The 25,180-nt window shown below is 50.4% G+C and overlaps 1 protein-coding gene across 1 annotated transcript in view; it reads left to right on the forward strand.

Moving 5' to 3' along the window:
* Window positions 1–25,180, forward strand: part of LOC140219787 (uncharacterized) — a 103,774-nt gene that overhangs the window by 64,387 nt on the left and 14,207 nt on the right. The window contains exons 2-5 of the mRNA XM_072289634.1: window positions 12,717–13,106; window positions 17,881–18,082; window positions 18,807–19,367; window positions 22,462–22,791. Of these exons, the coding sequence (XP_072145735.1) occupies window positions 13,051–13,106; window positions 17,881–18,082; window positions 18,807–19,367; window positions 22,462–22,791 (1,149 nt within the window). The 5' untranslated portion in view covers window positions 12,717–13,050. The remainder of the gene's footprint in view (window positions 1–12,716; window positions 13,107–17,880; window positions 18,083–18,806; window positions 19,368–22,461; window positions 22,792–25,180) is intronic.

The raw sequence follows: 25,180 nt of genomic DNA on the forward strand, positions 1-25,180 counted from the left end.
TTTTACTGGGAAAACGTAGAAGCAAATGTCCCTAATAACACGGCCGCAGGACCTGATAAATCCCTATATCGCTATTCAAAAACCTCGGTCCAGAGAGCAAGGCACTGCTGACTAACGCCATAGAACATAGAACAAGTGATTAAAGCGAAGAAAATTCTGGTCGGATGGCGTGAAAGCAAGATGAACCTCACCTACAAAGACAGAGGTGATAAGGCGAGCTCGTAGAGGCCAGTTACAGTAACGTTGGTTATCCATAGAATGGATATGCAATCCATAAAATTGGAACTGTCGAAGCGGGTGGAGAAAAAATAATGTACTGGGGCAACTACAGAATAGGTTCAGACCAGGTAGACGCCTAGAAGATAATATATTTGTACTAACTCAGTGCATAGAGATTTCAGTAGCTCATAACAGACCGTTATGGATAGCATTTCTAGACATTAAGGCGGCCTACGACAACGCAGACAGGTAATTGTTATGGCATATTCTCAAGAACGAAGGCATAAATGAGGATTTCGTGGAGCTGTTGAGGGAGATATTGAGACAACCGGGTACAAATTGTATGGGAAGTTCGAAAACGTAATCAAGTGGCGGAAGTTCATGAAAGCAGAAGCAGGGATGTCCTCTCTATGCATTGGTGTCCCTGCTTTATGTTAAGGGCATAGAAAGACAACAGCAAAAAGCGAATGAGGGTTTGAGATTTCATGCGTGCGTAATGGACGAATGGTGCAACAGAAGGTCCCTGCAATAATGTATGCAGACGACATAGTGCTGCTAGAGGACAATGCAAGAAATGTACAGACACTTGCGAATGTGTGTGACAACACAGCGCCAAATCTAAGCCTGAAGTTTATTGCAGCGAAATCGAGAATTATGGTCTTTAATGAAGAGACTAGTAACTACATGTTGTCAATTACACAGAAAGTGATACCCATACTCAAGCAATATAAGTACATCGGCGTATACATAAACGAAGGAAAGACTTACTCAAAGCACCCTACCAAGATAATCTGAAAATAAAGGGGAAGCGTAATGCAGCAATTATGAAACATAGATTACTTAAAGGCTACAATAAATGTGAGGCGGTGCATGGAATCTGGAAAGGAGTGATGATGACAGCACTGGCGTTCGCAAATGCCGTTCTGCGCTTAAAATCGCTCATCTTGTCGGGGTTGGAATTTACCTAAAGATCGGTGGGCCGGTTGGCTTTGGGAGTCCACGGTAAAACCGGAAATGAGGCAGCGCAGGGTGACCTAGCTGGGTTGGGACTTCTTTGATGTGAGAGAAGCGCAGGGCAAAATTAGTTTCGATGAAAAGCTCCGGAACACGGATCAAAATTAATGGACGGGTAAAGTGCACAAGTATCGATGCTTGAAAAGCATGGACGCAGAATGGAGGAAGAGGTCAAGAAAGTTGGCAGCCAAGTACAAGGTAACTGAAACTGTAAAATGACAACCAGGAGTTATCAAAAAAAAAGGGAGAGAAACGGTGCAGGGAACTGGATGCAAATAATGTAAACAAAGAAAAGGCCATGGAGATTTACAAGAAATAGAAGTAACAAATTAGAAGAGAAAATTTGTACGATAGCACAAGGATAACACAAAATAACCACCTTGTTATTTGAGGCTCGAGCTGGTTGCCTAAGGACAAAAACATGCCGGAACACAAATTCGCAACAAAATGAGGTGTGTGTGCGCTGCAGCAAAAAATCTGGAGACCACTTAGCACGTCCTAATGGAATGCGAAGGGATTCATCCAGTGAGAGCCGTAGGTAATGGACCCCTTCTAGAAGTGCTGGATTTAAAGTGGATGGAAGCATCAACCGATGAGCAGTCGAGATAAGCAACAGTCGTATAGAGGATTGATATTTATAAAAAAAAAAAGCAGGGAAGAGACTGATACGAGTGGATCCTTTGCAAACATAGGTAGCGGTTCCACAAAAACGATTAAGTAGACGTTTTCAAAAATGCTAGAATGAGAAGCATGTATAGCACACCTGATTAACTAAAGCACGCTGACTATTTGTCACCGCCCAGTTTCAAAAGGAATGCCACGAAATGATCACCCTCATCATCGTGTCCAATAGCCCGATACGGTGCTGATGATGATTTGATGATGACGGGGCAGTGACCAATGGTCACCTAGCCTGCCAGAGTTACTCAGGTAAGCAATACATACTTCTCATTCTAGCGCTGTGGTTACATCTCCTCAATCTTCATTTTCTTCCTCCAAACTTCTCTATCTATCTTGTACAGCTACCAATGCAAGTTTTACATAGTGCGCCACCTGGTGCAATAATATGCGATGGCAGTGCAAAATGTGCACGTATCGAAGCTACGCGGCGCGTGTTTCGCATCGCGAGACTCTTCGCGCGCTAGGACGCATGTGTGGGACATGTCTTCTCAGCAGCCAGCAAGCTCTGGCGTGGCGTATGTATAGGAACTACTTACATTGATTTAACAAATACCACGTAAAAACGAAGTGCTGGCGTGGCGTATTGGCAGAGTAGCTGACTCCCGCGCAGAGGGCCCGGGTTCGATGCGGTGGGAACTGGTTTTTTTTTTCTTCTCATTCCTGGCGATAGCTGCGACGGACAGCATCGCCAGCCGAAACGGCTATTCGAATGAGCCCATAACAGCTTACTCTGTAAAAAAAAATTACTCCGAACCGAAATTACACGCAGAAATATAACTCCGGAAACTATAGCATCTCGGACGCCACGATGGCGCATTTTAGTTGTAGGATGTATTTCTCAGCGCGGAGGACATGGGTTTAAAGGGACCCTGAAACAATTTTGGCGATTTTCTACAAACGTACTGAGTCGTTAGAGTAGGTCCTTCTGATCATTAATTGACACATCTAAGTGCTCTGCGTAAAGCGTGTAATTTATTATAAGGTTTTAAAAATGCACATCGCTGTCGATCGCAGCGCACTGCTCGGTGGAATTTTAAGCCGCCCCTACCCATATGATGCAAATAACCCATATGACGTCACATGCGCGAGCTATCTGATTGGCTGACCAGGGCGCGTGGTCGATAATTTTTCCAACTTTATGGTGAACAAATGATGCTCGTAATAGTTGGAATGTTAGTTACTTTGTCTTTGTAAAAAGAAAATAACTTAAAGAGAATACACAAGAATAGTTTTTTAGTACACTTGAGCACTTCCGGCACACAGCAAGTGTCGTCTGCTTGTGTTACAACGTGCGCAGTCTTTGACGAGAGCTCCGCCGTCAGTGTCGATCAGTCTTTTCGTGAGCACGATGAATCACCCTTGTTGCGTTGTGGGCTGCAGACGTAGCGACTGGAAAGATGTGAAGTTGCGAAATCGTGTCCCTCTGCAAGGCAGCATACGAGCGAACTGGCTGCTGCGCATCGGACTGCGGCTATCCGATGGGCGCCAGGGTTTGCGCGTTTGTGGCCGTCACTTTACAGCGGAAGATTACTAACGCAATAGCGTTTCGCAAGTCCGGTATTAGGGCAAACACAAGCGCAAGGGGACAGGGTCTGGCCGCTTGACTGTGCCGCGATGAGCCATGAGATGAGCAGAAAGGTAAATGTGAATGGTCTGCACGGTGCAGCCACCTGGTGGCACAGAGCTCAACCATACACAGTAGCAGCAACGAAGTGCATTCTTCTTTGCTGCTGGTGTGTATTTTTCGCAGGAGTGTAATCATCAACACGTTGTTCTTATAAATGTTTAAAATGTTTTACACTTGGTTAGAGCAATATTAGCGCTTCGTTTGACTGGTTAAGCGCTGCGCCAACAAGTGTCTGGACCGTGCAGACCGATCAGGCTGCTCACGTACGTCTACTCTGAAGTTCCTTCATCAGCTTGAGTTTATGCCTCCAGTCATTTGCCGAAATGACCAGCTTGCCTGTGGTTACCGGAATACCGGCCACCTTCGGCGCTACGACAGAATGCTCGCAACGCACGCTGCTTCGATGGCTCTCGGTCGACGGCCAAGCGGCCAGCGGAGAGGTCTCGCGCGGGAGGAGGCGTGCTCCAACAACCGGAAGTGGACGATGTGACGTTGCATCGTGACGCAGGACCAGTGAAGGCGGAGCTTAGCGCCGCTCGCTCGGCGAGCGAGTTGAGGAGGAAAGGCATGGCTAGGGAGGAGGGTAACTTCTAATTGCTTGTAACTCTATTAATACGTAACGCTTCACTTAAATTGTGGTGCGAATGTTCTACTTAAGCTGTACCCTATGCGCCTACAAAAGTTGTCCGAACCGTTTCAGGGGCCCTTTAACTCGCGGACGTGGCGGCCGCGTTGCGGGCGAATGGGAGTGCAAAAATTATGCAGATGACAATGCACACGTTGGAATGTACGTGAAGCGAAACTGCAGCAAGGAGGTAATTAACTGCTATACAACTGAATGCGATACGTACACAGCTGCTCTTAATATTTTTTTTTTTTTACCCTCCGCAGCGTGAAATCTGAATACCGCATACCAGCATTGCGCTAGATTCGCGTGACGGGCACGCACGTATTTACATGTGTGTGTGTCGCATTTCGTTTTGCGCGCGTACACACGCCTATACTCCCCGCTGTTTTCTCGGCAAACAGCGCCGCGCCGATAAGCCTCACAGCGAGCGCGTTCGCTTTCGGTCACACCCCGTGAGCGGCGTACTGCATTTACACAAGCGTTGGGTGACGTTGTTATCGTGGCGGCGCGTGTATAAACATAAACATTTCGTGAAGTTTTGTAAATGTTGCCGTGAGATTACACGTATAGAGCATGCCGAAAGTTATAAACACCGTTGTACGCCTCGCATTCACTTCTGCAGATTATACCGGAGTCACGAAAGCGTTCATGCACGTAGAAATAGTCCAACACGTGTACGCTTTTCTTCTTTTTTTTTTCTTCGTTGCCTTCTCGCATTCGCTGGCGTGTATCATTTTAGCGATAGTGCGTTCCGCGTTTTGCATACGCGCCGCTGCCGCGCAGCCTTGCCCGGTGTAGCACACGTCGAGACGGGCCTATAGGTCGCGCATACACTGACTCTGCGGGCTCGCATTTCGAGAAACGTGATTCGGCTGCAACCGCATGCGAAGCCGCGTGACGTCGTATTTATTGGTTATTTATTTTTCTCTCTCGTTCTCGTAAGCGCCTGCATCCGCTCAGCGATGTTGTCCGCGACGAGATGCGTTTCGACGTCCGCTTGCATGCGGGTGGGCGAAGTGTGTGCGTACACCTGGCAGATGCGGACGACGTTGATTCCGTGTGGCGTGTGCATACACTGTGTGCGCGTGTTTATGTTTGCATTTGGTGCCGTAGTGGGTGCCTGCATCGAGTGTTCGCTAGGCCTACATAACTGAGTTAGAATTACGCGCCTAAGTTATACCCCGGAGGGCGTTACGTGAAATAGGGTAGCGAGAGCATGGGGGCATTTAGTAAATGTACAAAATTAACAGCAACATCAAGACCAACAACAAACAAAGCAGAGGTTGCAAGCTGTTGCAGCTGAAACATTAGGTGAGCCATTAGGAATGCGAAAAAACAAACAAACAAACATATAAAAGGCGGCGTAAGGAGAACGGAATGAAAATTAAACATATAGAAATCACACATCGAAAAGTAATTACGCGACGATACAGCGCAGTCTGTCGGAGTATTAGAAATGTCAATAATAATCTGAATGTAGAAGAATTTACATTTGGGGAAGTTGATTCTCGTTGAACATCTTGAAGGGGCAGCGCAAGACGACTTAGACAAAAAGCAGGAAAGACGCAACGTAACGCTGAACTCGTGACTAACTTTATTAGAAAGCATACACGCACTTGAGTGCTATACCACCCGCGCCCAGATGCTCCGCCATCGATGGCGCCGTTGTCAGTGCGCAGGCAAACAGCAGAGTCCTCTAATCTAATGCTACACTATGGAGCTGTTCAAAAATGCGAATTCACTGTCATGCAAAGTTAATCGAGGCATGCTTACAGTGTGTAAGCATGCCTCTCGTGGGTATGTGGCACGTTGAAAAGGACTCAACATCCATTTCTGACATTGTTGTTTGTTTGGGAGCGTCCTCCTATGTTGGACACGTTCATAGACGAAGCTTGCGCTGACGAATTTTCCATTTGCTTCAGGGCGATTTTCTCGTTAATTGTTTGTGCAATGTGTTATATTCAGTTGCTTTGTTCCCCGAATGCTACCATTGTTTTCTTGAGGATAGCAACAGGGGCTTGTTGGTACGGCATATCTTCTATTGTTATAGCGCAAGCTTGTCAAGCTTGCGCTATAACAAAATAAGATTGTTTTCTTGTCAGTACTAAGTTCACTTTCTTCCAATTCCATCCGAATCTTGACCAATTCTCAATAGTGGATATAAGCCATCAGAGGAAACAAACAAACAAGCAAACAAACACGTGGAAAGACGGTGGTTTACCCGGTGACTGCCTGTCGGACTATCGCCGCAAACAAGTTTAGCCCCAGAGGAAACACTGAAGTCTAATGACCGGCTCTGCCTCTCCCTTTTTCTTTCTTCTTTTACTTGAACCTTGCTCAAAACGGAACGAAACGAACATTGATATGGTCTTTGACAACCTCTCCCATTAATTTGACAGGTGCCCCTCTTTGGCAGGCTTTGGTTTGTTTCGCTTTCATTCGAGAATCCCAATGGACACTTCTGCCGTCACGTTCAAGCTTAAAAGTTCACGGAAGGTTCTCATGGCAACGTTCGCGAAGACAAGCTTAGCTAATTTTTATTTTTAATTGTTCGTCGCCCTTTCTGTTCGTTTTCTGTTTCTGTCTAACATAGCGAATTCCCTCGTGCGATTGGACCAACTTCATGTGTCTGAAACTTCCTGTTCTTATTTCTTTTTTGCGCGCACACGAGAAGCTCGTTATTTGAGAGCGGTGCAGCTGTCAGCGAGCGAACGTAGTGCAACACAGTCCGCGGCGCGCTCCTCGCTAACGTGGTTAAAGGCGCGTAGCTGCGGACGTGGTTACTACTATTTGCGCCCAGCCGCGCACCGCAATCCAATTTAGTGGCGAGCCGGCGCCGCGCTGTCAGATCGGGGTGAGTACACATGGGAACGCGGATTCCCCCGCGTTTTGTATCTGCCGCGCACTCGTCCTGTAGCTTCTGCGCGCGCGCCTCCACCCGTCCCGGTATATATATTTTTCTTTTCTCTCTCTCGCTTTTTTTTCTCCCTTTCTTTTCTTTTTTCTTTTTTTTTTTTTCCTGGCAGCTCCACGAACTCCCATCAAGGCGCACACGTTGTTATTGGGACCATGTACGACACCTCTCGTTCTCGTTATTCCGGTACCAACAGAAAACAAAAGAACTACTTGCAGATATTAAAAGGAGCTAGCTCGATGCGCACGTATTGCTGTAGCGTGCCGAGGCACAGATGGCGGGTGGTGAAGATGAAGACGATGATTATGGGGGGCGGTGGGAAAATGTTATCCTCCGACGTAGTTACCCAGGGTATCCCTTACATCGTAAAAAAAAGAAAGTTTACGTTAATTGTATAGCCGCAGTCTCGGTTCGCTGGTCGTCTGTTCGCTAAATATTACGCCGTTAACCGACATAGATCGCTAGCCGCGGGCCCAAGCCCTTCAGGCCGCCAGCGCCGACGGCATGCAGCGGCATGTTGTCCTCACGTTACGCGTGCTGCAGACATTTGTTGTGGCGCTTGTCGCCCGAGAGGGGAACATCTCTAGCCTGCCGTTTTATTGGGTGCGTCCTGCGCTCTCTAGTGCGGCAACATTTACAGAAGTGAATGTATTCACGCTTAAAGAAAACCACGCTTAAAGAAAACCACTAAAGTACTAATCCCTTCAAACTACGTGTTCATTATTTTGCTGTATGCGGTCAGTTTGTTAGAGGAAAAAGGAAAGCGAAAGCCGCAATTTTTATATATATATATATATATATATATATATATATATGAAAGCGCAACGCAGACGTCAGTGGGAGGTCGCTCAATTATATCGCGCATTGAAGCAGTTTTTGCCGCCTTGGAACAACTGGCAAACTTCATAGCTTCGGACCTTGGTTGCTCTCTAACACAATACAATCTTTCTGTGTAGATGAACAGCGAGCTACCTCCAAGCGAACGCTGTTACAATACGTCACGGTGGGATAGCTCAGAAATTCCGTAGTATAGCGCAAGACAGCCAGGTCGCTTTGCATTACCTTTTAAGGGGGGATTGGACGTAGGTTGCATCAAGCCTACGATTACAGTAAGACTCATCCATATGGTATTGCAGATGTGTACCCTACAAATCGCTTTAAAGCTTCTCGTTAAAAGCAACGTTGAATTAGGACTGGAAGTTGGTCTAGTTGGATATGATTCATGGTTGTGTACAAAACTCGGCGCTAATAATACAAGGCACGAAGAAAGAAATAGCTCGTGTTGTCTATTTATTTATTCGTACTTGCGTTAACGCCGAGTTTTGCATAGAAGTAACGTACGTGCGGTAACCTTGACTTACTGGTTAGAGCCGTGTGGGTTTGATGTGCTCCATGCCTATTTATGGCCCGGTGTTCTTTTTACCATGCTTGTTACACGTCGACTAGACCGCCGCGTTTCTTCTCCAAGACAACTTTCTCGAATCAATCCACGGCATACAAATACCACTCAGGCATTTTCTTTTTCGCGCTTTTATACGCGAAAACTTTCCGAACACTAATCGAAACGGCCGACACCACGTGATGTGTGCGGCTAAATGAACATCGACCACCTAATGTGCCACTGCCTTCGATTTGTACTTTTCTCTGCCTACTCCTCCTCTCCTAGACTTTTCTGTTTCCCTCTTTCTCCTCTCACATTTTTTTTTTAGAGAACCGGCGGGAATTCCTGTTAACCACTGTGCCTTTTTTGTATTTTTCTGTTCGTCCTTGCTCTCTTTGGCTCTGAAAACAGAACGTTCCGGCTTGCCATATCGTGTTTCTTATCCGTCCTGATTGTCAAATGCTCGTGTGCTTGTATTTAGGTGCGCGTTAAAAAAAAACTGGTCAAAATTAATTCCGAGCTGTGGTCTGCATGGTGTTCCCTCCTAGCACCAGGGTAGCTCTGTGGCGGTAAACGCCACGAATCAGTCGAACAGATCGCGCCTGATGAAGAGGGGGGGATAACACCAACAGCCAAAGGCGCAGAAAGAGCGAACAACTTAACCGTCGCGCGCAGGTGCATCGGACAGACGTTTCGTACAGCTCTCAGCGAGCAGGAGCTGCGTAAAAGTCCCGAAGTGCACAGTATACTTGTCTGCGGATGCGTGGCACTTACGTAATGTAGGGTGTAGGGAGCTAACGTTAGCCGTGCAACCTGTTAACCTTAAAACAAAAAGATAATGAAACGCGGCGGAAGGTACGATTCCAAGACCTACGGTGCGCGATCGTCAGCTCTCTGACGACCGTACACCGCAAGTCTTATGTTTGTATATTGCACCGTGTTTCTTTAATACCAACTTTTTTTTTCGATCAACAGCTTGGACAACGTTAGCTTGGACACGCGGTACATGCCGAAGGCTCGTGCCTTTCGTTAAATTACGATTCGCGCTTCGCACCTATGTCAGACGTAGCTCAACGGCTGCGCCTGACGCGTAGGCACCGACGTGAAAGAGTGTTTTCTCCACGCGACGCGCATGTGGACAGAAATAAAAAAGTGATAAAAAGAAAAAGAAAAGAAAGAAAGAGAAACAGAAAAAAAATTCAAAAGATCGACGAAGGTTGTACGAATGTTGATGCGCAGCAGCAACGAAAGGCGGAAAATGCGGCTTGCGCAGCGAAAGCATTTGGCATGTTATCCGAGCGACGTCTTCGGCGCCTAAGCGGGTTCGTTATTTGAACGCATCTGAAAAAACCGCCACGACTGCCATTACAGAATTTTTGATAAGCAAGCATCAAATGGCCCATTGAGCGAAAACGCCGGCGAATGTAGCTGCGAAACGGCACCTAAATTCCCATTGGTTGCGACGCCAGGTCACGTGCGCGCCTCCACGGAGCAGACGGAGCGAAATGGAACCCCTCTTGCTGCAGCGCTGGCACGCCAGATGTTGGGTGAGGGGAGAGGGCATCGCCGCGACGCCACGCCACGCTCTCTCCCTCTCCCTCTCGGAAGCCTGCGTTATCCGCGCGTTCCTTGTCCGGGCAGCGTATTTTCATCCGCTAGCAGCTACAACGGGGCGTGCCACTTTTGACGGAGCTCGACGTTTCTGCGCAGGCGCGAGTAAGAGCGGGCGCGAGAGAGAAAATCTGGGGGCTTTTGCTCCTTGAATATATGACTCAGCCTAGGCACTACGGAGGAGGTTTCTTAGATTGCGTTGTATTCGTTTGTCCCCTGACATGCCGGCATTGCGGAGTTCGGTCGAGTTGGTTTATACGCTCCGCCGCTGGCTGCCCGCGCGGTGAGGCAGTGGGCGCGGACGCCGCTTGGTGATCGCTGTGTCTGAAGGGACAATGTTCTGACTGGTGTTTTATAAGTCACGGGTCGAATTTTTCGTCGCGACGATAGATCGGATTTTTTACAAGCACTGCTCCAGGAGGGCACATGTAACCGGCAAACGGAGGCCTCAGGAGAGCACCTGAGGTTATATTAAAGCAGGTGGCGCAGGATCTCCGGGGCACCCAAGCGGTAGCGGGGGGATCAAAGCTGGAAGCCGGGCGGCCCGTGGGTTGGGGCCGCAGAGGCCGAAGCGTGCCTGGGGGTGTTCGCATAAAACATTGGCTGTCCGCGATAGCGGACAGCCGATCTTATACTCCCCTGGCACGCGCAGGCCTCTGCGAGCCCCAACCCACGGACCAGTCCGGCTTCTAGCTTTGATATCCCCGTTGCCGCTTTGGTGTCCTGGAGGCGCCGCCAATAATGCGAAATAATGACACGTTGTTTTCATTAGTAAAAACATGATCGATTAAATATGATTGCGTCGAGCCGCCAACTTGCGATGCTAAGTTCAGCACAACCGCGCCCCGCGACTTCTGCCGGCACGGCGCGCCTAGGGACAAGCGCATACACCGCGCCCCAAGGGACTCCTCCGTAGTACCTAGGCAGAGTCGTATTTTCAAGAATCAAAACTCCCCACATTTCCTCTCTCGCACCCGCTCTCACTCGCGCATGCGCGCAAACGTCCGTCGTCTCCGCAAGTTCCACGCCCCGTTGTACCTACGAGCAGTTGGAAATACGCGTCCGGGCAAGCTCTCGCCTACGTTTTAATTCGCGTCTCGGAAATCGCTATAAAAACTGATGTATAAAAAACAGAATAAATTCGAAAAAAAGACGTTTGCGGTAGTGACCTACGACACCACGCTCAGATGCCGAGTGCCTTGCCCATTGGGCTAAACGAGCGTTTCCCAGATAGCATGCAGGCGTGTGCGCTCTGCTTTGTGATGCGATGCTACTCGGACCGAAATTTCCATTGCCAAGCCTGGCAGGCCGGAAGTGGTGACGTCAAAATCACCGCGGCTTGCTCGGGAGCGTCCCCATTAGATTATGTGGCAGTCGAGCAAGGTAGCATGACGTCACGGATCGAAGTGCGCCGGCCTTGAGCTATCTAGGAGGCGTTGGCCAAGTGTCTCAACGCGCTCGCTTGCCCGTGAGGAGTTTTATAACTCGAGGGATCGCTCAGCGGCATCCAATTGGACACCAATCCTTTCGCATTCACAACTCTTAAGAAGTGTTTAGGTGCCCTCAGACTTTGTTTTTCTTGGGCTAGTCGGTTTATATTTAAAGCAATGGTCGCATAGCACTCACAAGACGGACGCAGGAAAGGTGACACAGTGTAACATTCGTCTTGTCACATTTTTCTTTTTTTTTAAGTTCAAATAAATTATGGGGTTTCAAGTGCCGAAACCACGATATGATTATATGCCACGCCATAGTGGGAGAATCTGGATTAATCTTGACTACCTGGTGTTCTGTAACGTGCACCCGATGCATAGCACACGAACGTTTTTCGCACTGCGCCCCCATCGAATTGCGGCCGCCGCGGCCGGTAACAGATCCCGCGGTCTCGTGCTTAGCAGGGTAACGTCTTCACCGCTAAGCAACCGCGGCGGGTTTTCACCTTTCTTGTAGCCGCACTGTTAAGGCTATTAGTTTACAGCACATTACCCCGCCTGCTCTTGCAGACATCATAGGTGTATACATATTTTTTTTTTCGTAATACGAACGGATTTAGACAGAGAGGGAGAGGAGACCACGTATAAGTGACTGACCAGCTGAACCACTTTGTTTTCCAGTCCCTAGCATGCATTCACATGGCTTCTTGCTGGTTCCGGGTGGTTTTAGCTGCTGGTTACAAACGAGAGCGGTACGATGGCTTAGCGCACATGAAAGTGCGATCAAGACCTACGTCTCCTCTCTTTCGTTTACTCCCCGATCTCTCTCCTCACGTGTAGGGTAGCAAACTGGACGGTCTAGTTAACCTCCTTGCCTTTCCTTCCTCCCTTCTCTCTCTCCCTATACGATAAATCATTCAGTTTCGCCAGACCATTTAAACTCTTCACCGGTGGCGCAACTGAAGGGTCTTTTGTAACCGGCGCCTCGGCCACGATGATGGGTACCATCAACACAAATCACAGTACGAGCAGGATGGACAGAAAAGAAACTACTGAACGCATCTAACGCGAAGTATACGCTGTTCTACCACTGCGTGCGCGGTAACGGGAAATGCTCTGTAACCCCAGAACCGCCTACATTGTACTCGATTGCGCACGCACGCGTACTACACGTGTGACAAGGAGGACTCTTTTCCACGCATGCGCAGGTGCGAACTCGAGAGAGCGAGAGAGAGAGACATCGTAGCAGCGATCTGTGATCACCGCGGTCGTCGCCGGCGGCGCTGAACCAACGGCGCTGTGCGGAGCTGCCGCGGACCAGTCGCTGCTGCTGCTGACGCCGACGTGAACCCAGGGGACAACCAAGCTCGACGGGGCGGATACATCCCAACCAGCACAACGTCGTGCCAACACAGCGAGTGCTACCATCGCCGTTCGACGCCGTCCGCGCCGCCCCAGTGCTGCACGACCCACGACCGGCTGCTGCACCAGGTGGGAGTGGGGTCGCCCTGGTCTTGCCCGGGTTCCGCCACTGGAGACGCCATGGCCACTCGCAAAAGACCGCCCGGCTACGGAGGCTACCTCAGCGCCTACCACAGGTCGGGATTCGTGTTATCTTGTTGCACATTTTTACATGACGCGGAAGGGGCCACAGACCTGATTTAAATTTACGCGGCAACTTCTTCGAGCTGCGCTGCATTTTTGGTCCTCGGAGAGCATCGCTACGAGTGCTTTGGGCGCAACGAAAGCGCTATTAGCATTCATCCGGGACACTAGCATAAACCAGACACTCAAAGTGCCTGATATTGCATGTTTCTTTTGCATGTTGTGTGCGTATGTACAGCGACAAGCCTTATCATCGTGAGCACAGGAGCCCGTGCCGTTTGACACGCTCTGGTGATCGACTAGCGCAGTCTTGAAGTTTGTACGTGTAACCATGACATCCGAGGTTGCGTGCGCTGGAAGATTTTCCAGCGCGCGCAATCATTTCTTAGGCTATGGGTTAACGGATGATCGCGCTCATACGTCGTCTGCTACAGTTCACAGGCAGACAGCAAGTCAATGCACATGAAACTGCATGTTTCATCATTTCCAGATGCATGCTAGGCGTATGGCCAGGACCTCTGTGTCCCGGCGTATTGGCCGAGATTGTTTGGTTCCCTACATGATTTTTAATCGATTCAGCACTTGTTCGGCTGCCTGCGTGCCCTATAGCTCTCTCTGCCTGCAGAGCCGAAGCATTAGCACGTGCCTGCGCGCACTGTCGTGACGATCAGGTGTTGGGCCGACCCGCGTGGCATTGCGTGTTGCGCAATGTTCTCTCCTATAGTTCTTCGCTTCCTCCGTGTTGTACGAGACGGTCTTTGCCATGGCTGCTGCTGCGACCAATCTGTCGCGTGACAGGCGACGGATGGCTGAATCTACAGACGCATCGTATCGCAGTCATCCATACCAAAATGACGCGCGGAAACTAACTAAGCAGCATGGCCCGCGTGCACAAGAAACTATATATACAGGCGATAACTGTTTGAACTGGCAGTTCAATCGTGATGACGGACATGCTGTTACCTATGGCAGCGAGTGATTGGGAGGCCGCACATATACCCCCCCCTCTCTCTCCCTTTCTCTCCGACTTGCATTAACTCCTGGCACTGGTGGTGCGTAAACACAAACAGTGCATAATATTACACGATGCATAGTTTTTGTTTGTTTGTGCACCTCATGTGTCGCTTCGTTAAGTACTCTGGTTCTTCAATCGCAATAGTGCGCTATAGCGATAGAGAAATACGGCTCTTGCGCGGGGCTCGCGACCGTGTTGCGTGCGCGGCACCTTATTACCGTAAACCCCGCAAGGCTTCATTGGCAGGGCTTTCGGTGCGATATAAAAATCGCCCCGGCACTGCCGTATACGCAGAGGCAGCGTCGCATCCGGTGGCGTAAGACCGAAGGGTGCATACGTAGCTACACCGCCCGCTCTTATCAGTCACAGCAGCGCGTGCTCAAATTTCCGAGGGGAGGCCGAACAAGTGTCGCAGAACAGACTGGAACTTCCTACAGCGTGAAACGCCGGTCGAAGAAGATAAATAACATCCGCAGAGCCTTGTCTCGACTTCTCTGCCTCCTTTGCTGTTTCCTTTCGGTTCCAGAACATAAAACTTCGCACAATTCAATGTACTTTTACAAAAACGCATTTAAACGTGGTACTTTCTCAGTCTGACAGCGTGCCCTGCCGACCGAAACGCAAGTTTAATTTAGGAACAAAATAGGGAATCGTCTGTTAAAATGGTGCCTGATTATTTGTTACTGTACTGTTAGTTGTGTTATACTCTGAACGCACGCACACCTTGTCGCCCGGAAACGCCTTTCCCACAACCCTGCGAGCCGTCTGCGCCGGAGGGCCGACGCCTGTTTATCCGGCTGACGTTTATATTGCGCAGCCTCGCCTTTCGTGACACGCTGGCGCGTCTTCGGCGCTGACAGCCTGGGCGATGCCTGGGCTGGACGTCACCGAAGCAGGCACAGCCGTCCACGCTTCCGACATGCCTCGCCGTTATACACTTCCGTATTTTTTACTTTTGTCGCCGTCACTTCGACGTCTAGGCAAAGGACACGACACGGAGAAAGAGAGAGAACCGGCGTCAACGTTGACACTGCTAAAAGCGACGTCTGAACACGGTTCGGACAAGCTTTGTTTTCTTATGTTGCAGACGACGGTTGGTCGAAACGGGAAGGGAAACTAGAGGGGACTTCATTTCAGTCAAGTACAGTCACCGTGTAAAGCCGACAGTGAATCCAAGGAAAGCACGACGTGTGGGATGAAATCTTCCCAAGTGGTCTTGTGTAATAAATGTTCAGCGTATAAGGCTAAATTAACGCCTATCTTTCGCCATCGTTTTAACGCGAAAGCAAGTGAAAGTAAAGAAGAAAGAGGACATCTTGACGTCAGTCGGAGCACAGCCAGCCGAATGAGATCAGTTTGACTGAAGTTGGTTTGACTGAAGTTGGTTTGACTGAAGTTGGTTTGACTGAAGTTGGTTTGACTGAAGTTGGTTTGACTGAAGTTGGTTTGACTGAAGTTGGTTTGACCGAAGTTGGTTTGACCGAAGTTGGTTTGACCGAAGTTGGTTTGACCGAAGTTGGTTTGACCGAAGTTGGTTTGACCGAAGTTGGTTTGACCGAAGTTGGTTTGACCGAAGTTGGTTTGACCGAAGTTGGTCTGACCGAAGTTGGGTTGATAAAAATCGGCTTAATTGAAATTGGTGATGTTTTCTATGTAAATAAACAGATGGAAGTCCTGCGCTCATGTCATTTAACTGTGCGCCTTCACGTAGTGTCTATTCGCGCTGTAAATGCGCAGTTTTCAAGAACAAAGGTGAGCAATACTGAAGAACAGAAAGGCAGGCAGGTGAACTAGATTTTGTCCAGCTCGCTGCCCTAAACGTCCAGAGAGGGAGGGAGAGAGAGAGAGAAGACAGGAGTTCAGCTTATGTGCGTGCACTGGAGAAAACACAGCGTTCATGCACCCTTCTGTGAAAACCTGGGGAGGGAAACTTCTGGCAGCTGGTGGCGGGAGTAAATAAGCGCGAGCGTGGGACACGGTGGAAAAATCCCCTGTTCGGGGAATGCGAATCACGTAAAAAAAAAAGAGAACGCCGTTGTCGCACGACGAGCCAGTTCTAAGGCACACGGCTTTAAAAAAATAACTCGAAGCAATACTTAGCGGCCCACGTTCGCTCTATTGTTGTTCTCATACAATGTGGCTCTTACTCACCGTACGGAATTCAATTTTACCGGATTTATCGTGAGCCCATCCCGCTGGGAGCGCCGGTCGTGTAGGGCCTACGCATACGAGGAGGATTTAGACCACTTTAGGAATTTTTTTTATTGAGAAGTAAAATTCATAACCGTGTACGACCTCAATTAATTCGACTTTTCGCATAATTCTCGCGCACTGGAACGTCCCAGAGAGAAACCACACGTTGCTATGAAAGGAAAACTCGTTTAGTTGGAACGCGAAAGCGCGCCTCTTCGGTTAATTCGACCTCCCCTCCACGACTGCCATCATCGGCCCCCTCATGAGTGCAACGGTTACTCAAAGCTTGAAAACAAGATATTCAGCAGACGGCTTTAGCAGTAAAGCCGTCTGCTGAATATCTTGTTTTCAAGCTTTCTGCAACCGTTGACGCGACGCTGTTTCATTTTTCTCTCTTCGTGGCCGACGCTCCATCCACCCGTGAAGCCATCCGTTCTCGCTTGTGTCGTGCCGTGTTACGCCCCCATATTCAGCTGTCGGCTTGCTCGAAACGTTCGGCATGGCGTCGTGTGGCAATTGCACGGCGTTTTATACCGAGGCCAAGAAAATGATTTTTTCAGTATAGTATTTAGAATGGTTACTTGAGCGGGAAACAGACTGGCGAGAAATACGGCGCGAAGAAAAAGCACGCTCGCGATGCACCGAACGCATTAATCTTTTTCTTCGTTTCGTCGCCTCTGTTGATTAGGCCTTTCGAATGATTCGAGCAAACCTTAATTGTGGTCCCGCAAGAGTCGAACTAACGGGAATTCGAGTGCAACAGAAGACAAGCAGCACCGCACGGAATATCTATACAGAAGCCGGGCATACGGAGTGGTGACGAAAACACTGCAACCAAACAATAAATTTGTCCTTGGTGAAATGTTGTATGTGCATGCCTGAGGAGTTCACACAGGTAATAAAAAAGCATGTATACACAGTAGACGCCGCACACCGCGAAGGGATCCAATCCTGACGAAGCCTCGGTCGAGCTATCGACGAAGCGTCGATGGAACCAAGTTCTATACATTCTCCACAGACTCGAAGACAGCTAACTAGTTTCGAAGCTGCAGTTTCTATTGTATAACATTCTGCTACCATTATGTACTCCCTCCCCCCTTTTTTTAAATTCCGAGATTAGATACGGAAGCCAGCATCTCCGTATACGTGGATAAGTTGACCGTTTCCTCTCGCTTCTTGTCGTAAAAACCGATTTCCTCCGCCTGAAGATGAAGATACAACATTGTGCGGCAGGTTGGCACGTTGATGCTACATATAATTTTCGAGTCAACTCGCAGTATTCGAAATGCTCTTCACGGGTGCTTTTCGTCGCCTGTGACGACACAATAGTATAGCTAAATTTTCACGCAAGCCGTCAGGAACAAGCCTAAGTTATTTCCGAACCCTTCTGCATGCATGTGATTTTTCACATTCAATGATGTCTTCTTTTTTTACCTGATTGCTTCCAAGCTTCATTTCCAAAAAGAAAAAATAAGAACATTGAACTCGCAACGTCCGTCGCAATGCACAATGTGTCGCACGCGGATACACCGCAACGCGCACCTTCACCGCGCATGCAGGCATCGAGGCGGCGTCGGCGCGGGTTCGTACGGCGGCACCAGCAGCAGTCGACGGGCGGTGGACCGCCGCTTCCTCTCCGTGTACATGGCGCTGGTGTTCCTGCTCCTCTTCGGCTGCCTCTTCCTCACGCAGCTGGTGTCCGACGCGCCCAACCGGGTGCTCGACCCCCTGGAGCCGGGCATCCTGGACAGCCTCTTCCAGGTAGACTGGACGCGTTAGTGCGTGCATGTTCGTGAAGCGAACCTCGCTTCCAATGTTCCCAGAAGGCCGCAATATCATTTGAAGAGAGAGTGCGTTTGTAGGGAGCGAGACGTCGATTGGAGATCTGGCTTTTCCGTAGCGTGTTTTTTTACCTCGCTGGCCCCATTTAATCGTGATCCCACCGTACCACCGCGCACTCCGGCTTGTCGCGTCCCAATTTCTCGCACAAAGTATAAAATATGGCACTGCAACGCAGTGTAGTGTAAGTTGTGCTGCAATATCTTGCGTCTAGACACATTTTCGCAATTTCCTCGCGGACATCTGCGCCCGTTATCTAGCTAAGAGCGTTTTCTTTACAAGCGGCGAAGAATCGTAGCTGTGGCTACTAAAAGGGGCCGCCTGTGTCAAAATGTTACAGCCGACGGAAAGCAACGAGAAAGAAAACTCAGGTATGGCTTGATACCGAAGTTAGCTGAGCAGAAAGACGACGAAAACTGACAGTAGGCGAAATCAGGAGGAAAAAAGTGACTGATACGCTGTAAGTTTCCACAGGTTCTCGAAGCATCATTGTCCCTCCGAGATGCGCAATCGCGCAGAGTTCAATTGCGACAGCAAATGATATCTAACCACGCTAAAGAAACGACGCACCGTCTCGATGAAACCGGATCATCTTCGTTAAAGCGCCGTGTGTATACGCTGTGTATAATACTTTCCTTTCTGGCAGTCCGTGGACGACGGCCGCCGCGGAGACTCCGGCCTGTTCCCGGGCAGCCCCGACCGCGAGGGCGACCTGCCCGGCGACGTCAACATGAGCACGCTCGTCGAGCTGGCCGAGACGCGCGGCGACCGCTGGCAGCGGGTGCGGCGCACCAACGACCGCTTCTACGTCTTCTCCGCGTACCTGGACGCGCGCCGGGTGCGCATGGTGCGCGTGGTCGCCGCGGCGCGCACGCGGCTCACGGACCGCGTCGTGTGCCGCCTCTTCTGGCGCGTGGTGGGCGGCGAGCACGACGGCGCCTTCCAGTCGGCCACCGTGCTCGCCTCCAACAAGCTCATCCGCGAGAACTGGAACCTGCGCTACAGCGCCTTCTTCCTTCTCTGCCCGCTGCCCGCGGGCGTGACGGGCGAGGTGCCCCTGTGGGTGGCCATTCAGCGCCTCAACGACCGCAGCATGCCGCGCAACCTGATGGCCGTCCACCGCAAGGACGACGACTTCGACAGCCGCCTGCCGGAGGAGCGCGAGCTCGCCGTCTGCGTCAAGCCCATCCACTACGAGTACAACAAGGTACGCTCTCTCTGTACGGCCGGCCCCTTCGCGACTTTCGCCCCGTCGTCCAAGTCGCAAGTCGTATCGCAAATCATCATCCTCGACTTGTGAATAATAAGCGATACTTAGAGTTTGCGCTGGTTCGCGAAGCCTCTTGTATGAAGTCTATTGCATATCATATGTGTCTCCAAGATGCGCATTCCTGGAAAATTTTACTTGCGATGACCACCTATACTTAGTGTTCGTACTGGTTAATGGAGTCTTTTGTCTGAAGCATCTTGCGTGTCATATGTACCTCCGAGATGTAAAATCACGCATTCTTCTTTTTTTTCCTGGAATGGCAAATTGCAAACTATGGTTGCATTGGGTCGTGGAATCACTTGTGTATGGACGAACCTTCGACGGAGATGGTACAAAATGTCACGTCACAGGGACAGAGACAGGTCACAGAGACAGACCGCGCCCGTGGCCGATGTATATGTAGCGTCGCGCCGCCGCCAGTCGGTGCGGTGATTTCGGCGAGTTCTGTCGTGCGCTTGGATGGACGAACCTTCGACTTCGACTTCTCAGACAGTAGTTCTTCCCGGCTCCTTTGGACGTCCACGCCAGTACGCCAACCAGGCCGAGGCACGTGATGCGAGAAATGACACGTGGGAACGTGAAAACAATATCATTACGTTTCGTAAAATGAGTATAGTCTTTGGGAAGACGTCGAAATGCTTTCGCATTCACGCACGTAGGGATACCTATAGGTGCCCGTGACTATTTTTCTTCTGCTGGCGCAGTACCCGTCGTTCAACCCTTATTCTGAGACATTCTGCTATAGTGTGTTCAATCGTTTCATACACAGATACGTGGCGCGCGCTCTCGACGCCGCCGTCGTCGTGCCGTCCTGGTGTTGACGGCGCAGGCGCGGCTCGCGCGTGGAAAGCTTGGCCTCCAGAGGCACGCTGTGCGTTTGGTTGGTAAAACGACAAAGTGGACGCACCGTCACGCTCTGCTCGCTTTGGGCTTCGCCGTCGGCATGAACCTTGTGCGCGGCCACGTCATGGCACGTTCCTGCCGAGGAGCTGTGCGCGTATACCACGGCGCGGTACACACACACTACAGTCTGAGCGGAACAGACAGCAAACGTCAAGCGTAATAACTTTATTGACAAACTCCGAAGGTTTCCCGTTCGCTCGTGCGCGACGCCAGCAACGCGGCTGCCGGCGTTCTTCAATCGTAGCGCCAGCGTTATGGCACACCTAGGGCGCTGTTTCTGCGCCGCGGAGGCAGTAGTCTTGCCTGCTGCGGCGCACCATGTCGCCTCCGCGCATTTAAAGCGAAAACTTTACTGGTCGCGAACTTGCGATTTCGCCGTGGCGGTGCTCCGAGGAGGCACATGACGTCACAACGCGCGCCTCGCCGCGGATATCTCTCACTCGCTCCCTAGTCACTACTGCGCATGCGCCACCAGTAGCACCGAGACGCAGGTGTTCCGGAGCTGCGCCGCGCTTCTCTGCCGCCGCCGTTTGGTATGACGTCACACGCGTTCCTCGTCGTTGCGCTCGCCTCCACTCGCTTCGCCAGCTGCGTCGCATGCCTGATAACATGTCGGAGGATTGAAAACGAGAGCTCGCGTGCGCCGCAACCACAGTTGAGGCGGCAGTATGGACGGCGACAACTGTGAAAAGCAGGAGGCGGCCTGGAATCGTCATCGGAATGAGATAAAGAGGAGACGAATCGCCCAGGAAACAGACGAACAGCGCGCCGAACGACTGGCTAAACGCCGCAACATGGCTAGACAACCACACTAACCTGGACTTGCAATCAAGATTAACCAAGGCTAACCATGCTATGACTCAGCTTTCGCTACGTATATCCTGGCATAGCCGAGCTAAGCCACTGCCAATTCTTTAGAACACCGTGCGAGGCAGAGCGTTTCATGTAATAATTTTTTGTGGGAAACATTATGGTGCGAAAATCCCCAGCGCAATGCGAGGACTCGTTATCGCCTTCAACGCTTCGCCTTAGGCAAAACTGCCAAGTTTTATTGCAAAGATGGTTAGTATCTATAAAATAAAGCTTTTTAAGGGCGTAGTGACTCAAGAGTTCACTTCGGTTCGTAGTGATTCAGTTTGGTTCTGTTCGAGCTCTTGAAAGGAAGCTGTAGATTCGATGTGTATCGGTCAGCCACTTATCTTCGATCATTTCGGTGACGTCCCGGCGAAGGCCAATTCCTTTCAATATCAACGTTTCTCAGCCTTCTTTTTTTTTTTTCTTCACAGCGAGCAAGCATAGATGGCAGGTGTGGTGAGGTATTGTGGACGAAACCTTTACAAAATGCGTTAGATCGTCGCTGAGTATAGCAGGTACGAAAGGACTGTGGCAAAGCATTGGCAAAGCATGTTGAGCCACAATACCGCCGTAGTTTGGTCCAGAAGTCATGAACAGTTGCAGATACCAGCAAAACTTTGTGAGCGGTTACAATCAGTTCGTACCTTAGGACGTTTCCAACGATTACGGCTTTGATTATTTGACAGGCCAGCTGCCAACTAAATACCGGGATTCCCTGCCACAGCGTCATTACACTCGTGACAGCAGCTTTAACGGCCAGTCTATATCGTGTTGGTGGTGACATTCAGTTCGTTGAGCTAGAAGCGACAGCACGAATTGTCGCAAACTTCCCTCGTCGCCGTAAGTGGCGACATGTTTTTCACTTGCCTTTACTTCTTACTTCTGGTTTCACACGACTTTGTGACTTTGCAAAGCGACCATTTTCAACAAAATATTGCGTTAAAAATGTAACAATTAGCAACAATTGTGCATATTCGCCGGCACTGAGTGCTTGGAATTTTAGACGGATGCAATGTATGGTGAATGACGTCACAGTAATGTTTGAAGCCACGAGCACGAGGATTAGACAAGTCCACGTACTAACAGTCATTCACGTGGTATATAGCTGAGCGTGCGCAGCCCCAGAGTTCTCGCTAGTTGCTTTTGTAGAAAACTCGACGATTCGTTCTTGGCCTCCGAGATCGGCCGCAGCACGCGCGTCCGCCCGATCTCGGAGGCCATGCTTAGCGTAGCCGTCACCCCCTCTCCCCTTTTTTTTGGCCCACGATCGCAGGTTCTGCAGTTCGCCGAGTTCATCGAGCTGAACGTGGCACTGGGCGCGTCGCACTTCGTCTTCTACAACCACACCGTGGGTCCCGACGTGGGATGCTTGCTGGAGCGCTACGCGAGCGAGAACCTGGCCACCGTTCTTCCCTGGGAGCTGCCCATCGCGTCGCAGCGCGAGATCCGCACCGAGGCCCTGTTCGCCGCGCTCAACGACTGCCTGTACCGCGTCATGTACCGCTTCCGATGGGTGGCCATGATCGACCTGGACGAGTTCATCGTGCCCTCCGGCAACATCACCATACCCACCATGCTCAAAAGGCTCCAGGACAGGAACAAGGTATACATCCATCAAGTAACAAAACATGCAGCAACCGACACGCGCGAGCGCTAGCTGTGTGCTTCGTCTGTGTTATATCCCGTCGCAAAGCATGGTCTTCGATTATTGCCCAAGTACATATACCAACCGACCCAAATGAGCTTCTTTCGTTGCATGCTCTCTTTCAGCTCTTGGAAGTGTCAATTACGGGCACCACCCAGTGCTGTGTAATGTTTAAGGAACGTTCGTCACGCTTGCCGCGACGTACGGTGCGCCGAGAATGAACGCAATAGATCGGGAATATCATAGTAAAACAGTGTGACAGAAAGTGACAAATGTTCAAAACGTATAACTCGTAAGCCAAACACAATGCAAAAATGCGGTTTCTACCAATACGAAGTTCTGCGAGTTTCTGCGTGACTGCTAGAGAAGCGCGGCCTACGAGTCGGAAGAAAACGTCGACGAACTCGCGATACGTCGAAGTTCACGGGCATCGTAAGACACGTGTGGCCGGGGCTCGTGCAGCTGCCACTTATTGTGCTATAGTGTTAGCAGGGAGTGCTTGAGGTGACGTCGGTGGCGGGTGACGATGCGCACAGGGTCGCAGGTCAGAGCACTTGGTTGTCCCAAGCACACACGCGTACACACGCGTGCCTGGGCCTGGCGCTTCACAATCGCCGTTCGCACAGCCGCCCTGGATATCGGCTGCCGGTTCCCGGTAGCCCCGGACTAACAGCTGGCGTCGGACCTCGCTCCTGCTCAGCGGTGCTAGGACTTCGCTCCCTGGCTCCGGGCCGTTGGAGCCGTCAGGGATATATGCCTGGATCTCGTTGGCTGTTGGCCGCCGTATATGTCTCTCTCTTCTGCCGTCTCGGAAGCCCGACTTTTCGGGCACACGCTCTGCGTACATGCCCCAATCGCAGCACTCCAGATCTTCCGAGCAGCACGAGGCCACCGCTAATCTGACATTACCTGAATACGCGAACCAATTGTTATGGAACACGGTGCTACCCTTCCGTCGTCTTCGTTCTCTTTTTACATTGTTATAGTAACCATTGGGACAGTTGAGGCGCGCTCGTGCCACCGACGTTGGCGCCATCACCGTCGTGTCGTGTCGGTATCGAGGCGCGTACGCGTCGCAGCTCCCCAGAGACGCGCAGCGCACGCGGCTGAGAAGCGCTGCAAGCCAAGTGGTCTTCAATTTACCGCTCAATCGGCTCTGCCGGAGCCTGGACGACGTTGCGGCTTCCGCTGCTGGCAAGGGCGTCGTGTGCGGGGCGCACACAACGGCGTCCCTGACGATCTGCGTGTGCACATGCCACACCGTGCTGCATGCACCGGTCTGAGCGCAACGGACAAGAAAAGTCCAGCTGAATTTGGCAAATCGTTTCGCCGGGCGCTGACAAAGGTTTTCCATCGGTCCCCCCGCGCACAACTGACAAGCGACGCCTATTGGCGGCGAGGAGTTACGGAGTCGCCATCTATCGGAAGCGCCTCGCTGGCGTATTATGAGGGATCACGTGGCGCGCTCCTCATAGGTTTTGCTGTCAGCGCTCACTGAAAACACCATGCGCGAGCTCTTCCGAACATTTCTGTAAGTACTTTCGAAACGAGAGAAGTTTATTACTGTCTAAATAATAATCTTGGACAAACTGAAAGCACACAATCGTTTACAGACGCTATTTCTTTACCAAATACGTACAGTGAACGCCACTGCGCGCGGTCGCCGCGATGGAGTCTCCCGAACCGGCTTCTTGCGTGAAGGTAGGTAAACGCTGAGAGCAAACTATGTGAAATATGTTCTTATAGTGTTTGTATAACTAAATGGAGTGTAATAGAACGAAGCCTCAATGCAGCGATCGCGCACAGATTCGCAGCGACCGACTGCGCGTCTGCATGCTTGTCCGCGCACTGTTTCGTTTTCACCGCGCGCGCGTTTTCGCACCGTGCCATGAGATTTAGGCAGCAGAATATGAGCACTTGACAGTATACAAGCAACCATTGTTGCGTGGGCGCTATCACAGCTGTTCAAAAATAATTTCATTGTAGAGACTTCGACGCCTACGGGGACTGTGATGTGCCGTCGCGACGATTCAATCTTTCTTTCTTCTAAATTCTTTGACCTTTCAATAGTATTTCTCGAGTTGCGTCGCACTGTATGTTTATCGGTGTTCTCAGCGTGCAATTTCCCGCTGCTCTTTTTTTGTAATTTAGCGCATTAATTCATAACACAAACATGACCATATGCCATGCTTTCCTTAAATGTGCTTCTTACCGCTGCCTTTCCACTCCACTGAACTTGCCAGTATCTATAGCATCGACAAGTTCATAGACCAAACCGTCACAACATTAGTCGAGCAGCGGACTCGGGCGAGCGTCTCAGTGCGCGTTTTCAGAACATCGCAGACCG

This window comes from Dermacentor andersoni, chromosome 8 (genome assembly GCF_023375885.2).
Source record: "Dermacentor andersoni chromosome 8, qqDerAnde1_hic_scaffold, whole genome shotgun sequence".
NCBI lineage: Eukaryota > Metazoa > Arthropoda > Arachnida > Ixodida > Ixodidae > Dermacentor > Dermacentor andersoni.